We start from the raw sequence: 11,029 nt of genomic DNA, 5'->3' as shown, positions 1-11,029 counted from the left end.
GTACGGTTTCTAGTTCACAAGTTTCCCTTCCTCTTCAAGTCTTAGTTGATTCAGGGGCTGATGAAAATTGTATTGACTCTGACGTGGTTTTCCAGTCTAATCTCCCCTCAGAACTCCTTCCCGAGCCCAAGAAAATGTTTTCCCTTGATGGTAGGCTTCTTTCCCGTGTAACTCACCGTACTGCCCCAGTGTCATTGTTACACTCAGGTAATCATCACGAGACCATTTCCCTTTATCTCATTCCCTCACCCCTTTCTCCGCTGGTGTTAGGTCTCCCCTGGCTTAAACTCCACAACCCACACATAGACTGGGCCACCTTATCCATTGTCAATTGGAGTTTGTTCTGCCACTCTCACTGTTTACACTCTGCCATACCCACCACTGTTACTTCCAAACCTGTTCCCCCCCCATACCTGTTGACCTCACGTCAGTTCCCTCTGAGTATCATGACCTCCAGGAGGTTTTCAGCAAGGATCGTGCCCTGTCTCTACCACCTCATCGATCTTATGACTGTGGCATTGACTTGCTCCCCGGTGCTCCCTTGCCTTCGAGCAGACTTTATAATATCTCCAAGCCTGAGAGGGAGGCCATGGAGACTTATATCACTGACTCTGTTGCTGCTGGTCTCATTCGCCTTTCTCGCTCTCCATTGGGGGCAGGGTTTTTTTTTGTTGGCAAGAAGGATAAGACTCTCTGCCCCTGTATTGATTTCAGGGGCTTGAATGACATTACTGTAAAGAATAAGTATCCTCTTCCGCTCATAGACTCAGCTTTTGGTTTCCTCCATCAAGCCACCATCTTCTCTAAGTTGGACCTCCGAAATGCCTACCACCTAGTTAGGATAAGGGAGGGAGACGAGTGGAAGACTGCGTTTAAGACGCCCCTGGGACATTTTGAATATTTAGTTATGCCTTTTGGGTTAACTAACGCCCCTGCTGTGTTTCAGGCACTCATTAACGATGTCCTTCGTGATGTGCTTAACAGATTTGTCTTTGTGTATCTTGATGATATCCTAATTTTCTCTCGTGACCCCCAAGAACATGTCCAACACATGAGGTTGGTGTTGCAGAGACTTCTGGAGAACAGACTTTATGTTAAGGCTGAGAAGTGTGCCTTTCATGTTTCCTCTGTTTCATTCCTGGGTTTTGTGGTAGAGAAGGGGCAGATCAGAGCCGACCCTGCCAAAGGCTCTCCCCGGCAGAAAGAAACTATGATGTGGCAAAACGGGAGCTTCTGGCAGTAGTCTTAGTCCTGCAGGAATGGAGGCACTGGCTTGAAGGCACGACTCATCCCTTTGTGGTATGGACGGACCACAGAAACGTATCTTATCTCCGTTCTGCTCACAGGCTCAACTCTCGCCAGGCTCGGTGGGCGCTTTTTCTGGGCCGGTTCAGCTTCACCCTCACCTATCGGCCAGGTTCACGGAACATCAAGGCAGACGCCCTGTCACGTCAGTTCGCTCCTCCGGTTGAGGAGCCATCCGCGGGAACCATTCTTCCATCTTCCTGTGTGGTGGGAGCAGCCAGGTGGGAGGTTGAGAGGGTGGTCCAGGAAGCACAAGAGGACCATCCAGCTCCTGAGGATTGTCCACCGGGTCGGCTGTTCGTTCCACCGCACGCCAGATCTTCAGTGCTTCTTCAGATCTTCGGACTCTAGGCCTCCTCCAACAACGCTTCTGGTGACCCTCCATGTCCTCTGACGCCAAGAAGTATGTTGCCGCCTGCTCCATCTGCGCCCGCAGTAAGGCATCACACCGCGCCCCTGCTGGTCTTCTCCGCCCTCTTCCCATTCCTCATCGGCCTTGGTCTCACATCGCCATGGACTTTGTGACGGGTCCAAGATTCTATAGGCCGTAACATCTGCTTTCCCAAGCCTTTTTATTTTATTTTCTCATCTTAATACAAATTCATTCACTACTACTTACATCTGATATGTAACTCCTTCAGCCTATTTTCAGCTGCAGAAACCATTCAACTATTACATTATTCAGCTATTTCAGGACATCAAGGCTATACATGTTGTTGTTTATACCTTTTTTAAACCTTTTCTTTTAAATATTCAGCTTTTTCTGCATTTTTTTAGCTAAAAGCAGCTACCATTCAGCTAATAACATATTCAGCTTTTTCTGCATTTTCAGCTAAATTCAGCCATAAATGTTCACAGTTTACAGCATTAGCACGCATTCTCTGCAGGAAATGCATTTTCTAGTTTGATTTAACATTTCTTGTTGCAATCCACTTTCCAGATCTTCAAAAAAAGGTTTGCTTTTCAAAGTGTAAATGTCACCTGTGGATCCATCATGTTGTACTGGAGTTGAGGTCTTCTCAAAAAAGTAAAAATGTACAGTCATATATTCATTAACTATTATTATTTATTTATTTTTGTATTATTTAGTACAGGCCTGAGACCCAGACAAGGACGTGCAACAATACAGGGGAGAAGACATTCCCATCTAACAAAAAGGTCAAATACAATAATAGAAAACAATAAGTGTAATAACACTCATTAGACAAAAACAAAACAACAACAAATAAATAAAGAGAGAAGACACAATTATTAATGAGTCAATAGGATCACTTCAACATTTCATATTGATTTTTTCCAAAATAAATTGTCTTTGCAATCTATTTTTCAAACTCCTTAAATTCAGATCAGTGATTGATTAAGATTATAAAATAATTATATTTATTTGAGGCTACATCACATGTGTGTGTGCCTCAGAAATGACGTGAAGCATGTGGAGACTGAAGATCTGTGTGTGGTTCCCCTATGCTCCTGAAGCCCTTTACATTTGTTGAAATTCTAACATCTAAGAAACATTGAACAAAGCGTTTAGACATAACTGTTTACAAGTGTGTTTTGGCCAATCATGTTGTCACTGTGTTAGTGTTCTGTTTCAATGAAAGTCATTTTGTGAAAATGTATGGTACTTTGGTCAGTGTTATCCTTACATGGTCCTGTAACTCAAACGTCAGCGTGTGGACCTGCTCCTGTCAGCCGTTCCGAGCTGATCAACATGTCAGAGATGCCTGCTGCAGCATTTGACCTCTTTATTGCCCGAGACAGGGCCGGCGGTGGAGGGGGGGGTCAAGAGAACGTGAGAAGGGTAAGATGTGAAGGCACTTGAAGCTTCAGGTTACACTGTTGTTCATGGACATCAATGACGTCTCAGTTTCCCTCCTTCACTCACCTCATCCTCTGTTTCTCAACTCTGTCTTCTGTGCTCGTTACTCCTCTTTGCCTCTCATATCAATACTATTCAACTCAAAGAACTTTACTGGCAAAAACAAGCAGTGTACAGAAGACCCATAAACGTGTAACATATTATATATTACATTTGATATATATACAACTTCATTATTTTTATTTTTTTCAAAAGTATGTTTTTTTTCCCTATTTTTAATATGCTCTTACTTTATTATTCCTTGCCTTTTTTTCTCTCGTCATTGTTGCTGTAACTTTGTAAATATCCCCTCTGCGGGACTAATAAAGGGAATCTGATGCTGACATTATGACAGTATACATATACAACTGTGCATGTCTTCTCTTCCTCTCTCTTCGCCTTGCGTGTCTCCTGTCTTCTCTGAATGTGGATTGAGGCAAGGGGAAGACAGTATCCTGCTCATCTTGGATGTTGATTGATTGATGTAAAGATGAAACCTTTACATGATTTGTTTTGGCCTCCCTTAACATGATCTGGAAGTGTGACCAGTTAATGAGATAAAAGGGGAGGGGTGGTCTCTTTAACACGTAATTGCCACACCCATAAGATGCCATTAGGCTCCTTACTTTTAAATACAATGCTGCAGTAATGATCTACATTAGAGACTCAGGTTTTGAAACAACTTGAGCTAAAACTCTCCAGTTCTTAGTTTCGTTATTCTTTAAAGGACTAAGATGACGAATTAAACTTTTTTTTGGCTAATATTTGTTATTGCTGCAGATCTGCGTCTCCCTATTAAATCACCATTAGGGTCCTGTTGCTGTGCCCACCCACAGCAGGGACACTTCAGGGAGGGACTTTCTCTCCACATTAACCAGTGAGCCGCCTGAGAGACAGAGGGATGTCAGCATGCTCTCAGAATGGATCTATGTGCTCCTCCTGCGGGTCTTCTGAAGAGCTCTGCAGCCTCCAGTCAGCTGGCTCAGGTTTATGATCAATCTGAGGAGAAATCTGAGGAGAAATAAGACCTGGATGGACAGGTCAGGAGCGTTGGATTTATTTAACGCATCCTCCCAGGATTTATCGGCCTGAAGACTCCCTCTCTGGGTCGGATGAAATAAAGAGAGAATGTATGGAATAAACCAGCGCTGTGTTTACATGTAAGAGACTGCACAGTGTACACTGATATAATGTTGTATCATAATGACTTCTTTATGAACAAGCCTAATAATCTTCACTTATTGTTCTACAGATCCTTCCATTTCTTCGTGCTGTGGTGCCATGCTCAGGTAAGCGAACTGTAAACTTTGCTCGAGAAAAGTTAACATTGTAATATTAGAAATGATTGATTAACAGTTAAACGTCGTTAATAACAACTCACGTGTGAATGTCGCAGGTGAATCTGAATATATTACTAAATGTATAACTATTTAGGCTATCTGGGGAAACTCTATATGTTGGTTATAAAATAAGTTTAAAAAAAAGAAAAAAAATTATGTATTTCATTTTTCCCTTTGCATAAAAAGGGGGAGAATCACCCGTCTCCTAATTTTAAGCAGTATGTGAGGACGCAGGGCGCAGTGACGGACCAGCTGAGCCGCAGGCAGGTCCGGGTCTACCAGCTCTACAGCCGCACCAGCGGGAAGCACGTGCAGATCCCGGGCCGCAGGGTGAGCGCCACCGCGGAGGACGGGAACCTGTTCGGTAAGGGGCTCCTCTTGCTGCTTATCGCCCCTGCAGATCCGCCCAATGATGTAGAATACTCTGTATATAAGTAAAAGTCCTGCATTCAAAATGTTCCTCAAGTAAAAGTAGAAAAGTATTCTCATCAAAATATAGTGAAAGACAGTGAAAGTAGTCGTTGTGCAGATTGGTCCATTTCAGAATAATATATATGATATGTTTTATAATGATTGATCATGAAAGTGTTCTCAAAGCTGGTAAAGGTGCAGCTAGTTTGAATGACTTTGTATACTGCAGGGTAGCTGGTGGATTTACTCCAGGTGGAACTAAAGTCTGATTTAACACTTGGTTATATTTCACATCATTCATCCACATCTGTGAAGTAACTAAATATATTACATACATGTAGTGGAGTACAAGTACACCATTTACCTCTGAACTGTAGTGGAGTACAAAGTAGCAAAACATTAAAAAATGTAAGTAAAGGACAAGTACCTGCAAATTGTACTTCAGTATGCACTTGAGTAAATGTACTTAGTTACTTTACACCACTGACCGTAGTACGTAGCAGTCTGAGTCAATTCTTTAGTAGAATTTGAGACCAAAGAAGGTTTGGAGCTCCAGCCTCTGTATCTTCCTTAGGTAATGACACAGCCTGGCTCTTTTTGCAAAACAACATTTGGAACATTTATTTTTATTTTTGTAATGCTATGCCCAGTTCAAATGTGCTTTTCTTTGTGACATGCCCAATGCCTTGGAGTTTACATCTCATGTTTTAATTGGGTATCTGCCTGCCAACAGGTAAATACATCTCGATCTGTCAGCATCTCAAATCTTTAGGTGAACCGATTGTAATTTATGGCTGATGTGTTTTGGCACAAATAATAACACGAGGCAAACAAGGATTTACCTGCTGTAAATTGGAAACATTTTTAGGGCAGAATTGAGTGAAGTTCTTCCATGGAACCCTCACAGCATGGAAGGCTTGTCCCTCCCTCTGTGAGCTGTTTCAGGCCTATATGTTAATTCAGCCTCTGCTGCATCCATGAAGCCTCGTCTGGCGAATTAGCGGCTGATTAGGACAAGTCCTTTGTCTCTACAGCACCAATACACAAGGCTGTTGTAATGCCCAATGGCTTTAATTGACTGCAGGACAAATACAATTGAGAATGTATATTCTGCGAGCAATACAGCTCTTTATTGTTCAGTGATAACATTTGTTTAGGAGTCTTCCCTGGGCCAGTAGCTCAGCAAAGATACTAATATGAATATAACTATAACATAGAATTACATTCTTATATTAAACTTTGTCAGTTTAGTCAGATGACTAAACTGACAAAGATAACAACAATAATAACTCTGTTTTTTTTTAATTATATCTGACAAATTTAAACAACCCAGTCAACAAAAATAGATTTGGTCTAAAAAAGATTAGCATTCCATCAAGAGAGCGGCATGCTTTGTAAAAACAAGACAAAAGATGTTGTTATTGTTTTATTGTTTTATTGTGTGTTCCTTCAGCTGACTGACTTTCTCTTTTTCTGGCAGCTCGCCTCTTTGTGGAGACGGACACCTTTGGCAGTCGAGTGAGAATCAGAGGTGCAGAAAGTGGGCGCTACCTCTGCATGAACCGGAAGGGCAAACTTGTTGGAAAGGTACAATATACTTTTATTAAATATTTATTTGAATGGAAACCATTGGCTGCAGATGTTGACATTGATTTAAACTTTATTATTAAGCAGCCAAATTCAGGACAGGACTTTATTCATGCAATCTGGGCAATTTCTTTTTTTATGTCACTATTTACTAAATATATTTGTATTTTTAGAATATTTAAAAAAAGGAGCCTGGTCTTTTTAGAGGGCTTACAGTGTGCTCGGCCTCCACTAGACACACTGCGGCTCCTAAAGCTCCCCCCCTGTCTGTAGTCTCAGTCAGCTCAGGACATGATGTGCTGGAAACAGGACCCTCGGACCACTGAGTGACTGTTGCTCAGTCTTATCGGCCACATCTGACGCCGATGAAGGGAAAGTACCCTCCCATCATGCACTGCCTGTGTGTTTGGTCATAAGTCAACCCTCCACTTCCTTCATGGAAATGGAAAAGATGGATTCACACAGCTGGCTGACAATCCATAGTGTAAATGATCAGGAGTGCAGAAAACCCGTGTCTGCTGTAATGTCTGTTTAGAGATAATGAAACAACAGAAAGACGCTGCCCAACAGCTCCCGACTCTTCCAACCTGACACAATTGTTATATGTTGATGAAAAGAAACAATTCTTTTTCAGAAGAACATTTCTTTTTGTAGTACTTCAGGGCAATAAGAAGTGATGAGTCCTGCAATGTGTGGCTCTGTCTGTGGGAGCCATTTAGATTCAGGTTATACCTGTTGATCACAGACCTGAAAACAACTACAATACACAAAGATTTCATGACAAAAGAGTCTGCAATGAAGTTATTCATGGTTACCTTGTTTTATTGTTTATGGTCAAAGATAAAACATGTAGGCTTAGGTTAATGTTTCTATATGCAGCACTAGTAAATTAATGTAGCATACATTTACTAGTGTAAGTCACTATGGATGAAAATGGCAGCTAAATGAATCAAATGTAGCCAACGTTAGCGATTGCCATAAAAGGCCAAGTTGGACTATAACACCAAAACCCCTGAGCGCATTCAAACCGAGCGAGGGACTGATTCATTCCTCATAACAGCACCTTCTTATTTGCAATAGAAACTATTTGTTGTTTTCTCTTTTTCAAAATGTATATCGTCTCACTTCAAGAAGGCTTTAATATAGCTGTGCTATTTAGCAGTTTTTTGTTTGATGTTTATATGAATGAATGTGTGCTCCTGTCTGTGTGTCAGGCAGTCTGTCCGTCTAGTTTTAACACAAGAACCTTTTCTGTGTTCTCACCCAGCCCAACGGCCGGAGCAGGGACTGTATCTTCACAGAGATCGTACTGGAGAACAATTACACGGCGTTCCAGAATGCCAAGTATGACGGCTGGTATGTGGCTTTTACCAGGAAAGGGAGGCCCATCAAAGCGTCCAGGACGAGGGAGAACCAGAGGGAGGTCCATTTCATCAAGAGGCTCCACACGGGCCCGCCCCCCTTCCCAAACACAGACCAAAGCAAACACTTTGAGTTCATCCGATTTCCGGCCACTCGTCGAGCGAAGCGAAACAGGAAATCACCTCCTATCTCTTCCTAACACGCAGCAACAGAAATGGACTGATGACAGTTGTGATATAGGAAGAGGACATACAATTTTATTTTTGTATATTTTTGATAGGCAAAAGATGGTTATATGCCATAAATCTAAAGTAATATTGCTGTAAAATGTAAATACAGAAAGAGAGTAAAGAACAAATGATTGTATTTAATGGTCCTGTGTGTCTGTGCTGACTGAGCTGCATTACAAACGGCAACATGACTTAACTACCTAGATGTTTCTGTCATATGGACAACTACATTTCCACGGATACAAAACAGCGCAGAGTTAACATTCTGCATGAACTGTGAACCAAAATACATTGATAACATAGTCAAGAAGTTACAGGATTCTTATGGTTTCCTTATTATTTGACTCTGTTTCATGCAGCGGGTGAATGAAATGATGCTCAAACCAAATGGAACTCTAAAGGCAGTTGCGATGTCTGTAGCCGACCAGCCTGTAGCCAATACTGAAATCTCTCATTCGGCAATTCAACAGGCCAGTTTTCATTACAATGTAATAGAGCGCAAAATATGTTTCATCTTCTGATCTCAAACGGCAGGAATGAATCAAAGGAATCTAAATGAGTGAATTTGGGATTATTGTATCATGTCAAACTGATTCTCTAGCAGAACAGTTGTTATATGTGCACACCTTTGTTCTATCATGAACTGTTAACGTGTCTCTCCCTTGTACACTATATTATGCACGATACAATAATCAACTTTTCTTATATGTTTATAATAATTGAACTTCCCACCTTATGTTCTTTTAATGAAATATGACATTTGTCAATGTTAAAAAAGAATAAAAACCTCTTTAGAAGGACTTTTAGTATGTTTGAAAGTATATTTGACTCAGAACTGTCCTTTTACAAAGTGTCAACATATCACCAGCAAATTGGAAAGAAGTTTGACATTTTGGACTCAAGTGAACCTCATGGTGTGGCTAGAGAAAAGAGTCCTGAAGACTTATCCTCTGAGCACCATGAGTATCTGAATCAAATGTCATGGAAATCCATTCAATAACTGTTGAGACATTTTAGTGTGAATACAAGTGGTTCACTCAGCATGGCTAACAATGAACGAGTTGTTTACAACTATGAGGCTGTCAGTAGAGAACACATTGTTGTAAGCATTGTAAGTTTCTATTTAAGAAGTAGAAGCTAAGAAGCTAACAGTCATGGCACATCCAGCTCCAATAGCTGGAACCATTTCAAATGTGCTGCATGCCAACAGATGCTCAGGCCAAGGACAACACATATTAAACAGATGGTGGCAATTTGCTCAGGACCATCTTGAACAGTGGATGGATTTAAAGTATGAGAGGTGTGGGAGATGAGTCCAAGTCAAGCATCCTCCAGCGACAGTGTTCATCCACACACTAATGCTCACACTTCAGATGAGAGTGTATTAGATCTGTGTGACCAACACTGAAACAATGTTATGACAGATCAACATGCTATTTGGAGTCCAGCCAAACAATGTAGCTCTTTAAATGAACTTGGCAGAGAGGGGAGTCATGATCCTTAGACTGAATTACCATAGACGGAAATATGAAATAGGCTGTGTATGTTATTTTAATGAGATCTATTTTTGCATTGATGATGATAGAAAAGCATTTAATGAGTGGTTGGTGGGAGAACACTAACACTGTCTGTGTCCTGTGCCATCCTAAGTTCCAGGCCACATGCACACCTCACTCAGAAACATTTTATTTGATGAAATGTGTCCCAGGTATACAATTGCAGATGATAATTTCAACTCTAAAATATAAAAGTATTACTAAAATGCAATGTAGAAATATGTTACATTTGTTTTAAAGTATTTATATAATAAACATTTAAAAATGTAGACTTGCCATGAAAAAATGTAGGAAGGAAAAGTAGAATTAAAAGTGTGAGAATATGTTGTATCAGCTTTTCAATTGTAAGTGCAGGAATGATCCACACCAACACACCTAAAGATGGTAGCTTTCAGTTGATGCATTTTGTGCAGTTTTTAGCACGTTTGAGGCTCTTTGCCAATATCTTTCAAACATATGGGAGTTTCAAATGAATTCACTTCTCTGTTATTAGCCATTTTAAGCTTTTCTCTGTTTTCTTTATTTGTCATCTACTGGATGACTGATCAGCGATTTCCTCAGCAATAACAGTCCTGTTATAGTCCTGATGCAGTCCTGCAGAGGTGGGACAAGTACTCAGACCTCAGAGAGAGTAGGAATACTCTGTTACAGTAAAAGTCCTGCAATCAATAGGTTACTCAAGTAAAAGTACAAAAGTATCTGCCCAAATATATTTAAAGTAGCGACAGTGAAAGTAGTCATTGTTTGATTGGTCCATTTCAGAATAATATATATGATATGTTTTATAATGATTGATCATGAAGTGTTCTCAAAGCTGGTAAAGGTGCAGCTAGTTTGAAAGACTTTGTATACTGCAGGGTAGCTGGTGGATTTACTCCAGGTGGAACTAAAGTCTGATTTAACACTTGATTAGATTTCACATCATTCATCCACATCTGTGAAGTAGGGTAGTAGTGGTCTAATGGATAAGTGAGGTGGGCTGAAGATCGGAAGATTGTGAGTTCAAATCCCGCCTGGATCACCACCACTAGTGTGCCCTTGAGTAAGGCGCTTAGCCCATAGTTACTCCAGGGAGAATGTCCCTGTAATCGGTCATTGTAAGTCGCTTTGGATAAAAGCGTCAGCTAAATGAAATGTAATATCTGTAATAAGTAACTAACGGTATTAAGTACATGTAGTGGAGTAAAAGTACACGATCTACCTCTGAATTGTAGTGGAGTAATAATAATAATGAAGTTTAAAGTAGCAAAACATTTAAATACTCAAGTAAAGTACAAGTACCTCAAAATGTTACTTAAGTACAGTACTTGAGTAAATGTACTTAGTGACTTTACACCACTGCAGTCCTGTTCTAGCCCTGATACAGTCCTGTTCCAGCTG

The 11,029-nt window shown here is 40.7% G+C and overlaps 1 protein-coding gene across 3 annotated transcripts; it reads left to right on the top strand.

Moving 5' to 3' along the window:
- Positions 1 to 3,813: 3,813 nt before the first annotated feature.
- Positions 3,814 to 8,893, top strand: fgf17 (fibroblast growth factor 17). Of its 3 annotated transcripts, none has more exons than XM_034200264.1 (5): positions 3,814 to 4,323; positions 4,416 to 4,452; positions 4,720 to 4,867; positions 6,395 to 6,501; positions 7,769 to 8,893. In XM_034200264.1, the coding sequence occupies exons 1-5, from the start codon at positions 4,292 to 4,294 to the stop codon at positions 8,060 to 8,062; spliced, it is 618 nt and encodes a 205-aa protein (XP_034056155.1). In that variant the 5' UTR covers positions 3,814 to 4,291; the 3' UTR covers positions 8,063 to 8,893. The 3 variants fall into 3 exon arrangements, with proteins under 3 accessions (XP_034056155.1, XP_034056154.1, XP_034056156.1); XM_034200263.1 differs by having other exon boundaries at positions 4,690 to 4,867; XM_034200265.1 differs by having other exon boundaries at positions 3,815 to 4,323; positions 4,723 to 4,867.
- Positions 8,894 to 11,029: the final 2,136 nt, after the last annotated feature.

Source organism: Gymnodraco acuticeps, unplaced genomic scaffold (genome assembly GCF_902827175.1).
Source record: "Gymnodraco acuticeps unplaced genomic scaffold, fGymAcu1.1, whole genome shotgun sequence".
NCBI lineage: Eukaryota > Metazoa > Chordata > Actinopteri > Perciformes > Bathydraconidae > Gymnodraco > Gymnodraco acuticeps.
Note: the sequence above shows the minus strand (reverse complement) of the source record. Positions and strands in the feature narration are given on the sequence as shown.

What these genes read in the sequence shown, in the direction of transcription:
- fgf17 (XM_034200263.1), top strand. Translation starts at nt 4,292, where the DNA reads ATGTATGGAATAAACCAGCGCTGTGTTTACAT. An exon ending in AACCAGCGCTGTGTTTACAT is followed by an intron (nt 4,324 to 4,415) that starts GTAAGAGACTGC and finishes ATTGTTCTACAG; the next exon opens with ATCCTTCCATTTCTTCGTGC. An exon ending in TGCTGTGGTGCCATGCTCAG is followed by an intron (nt 4,453 to 4,689) that starts GTAAGCGAACTG and finishes TTGCATAAAAAG; the next exon opens with GGGGAGAATCACCCGTCTCC.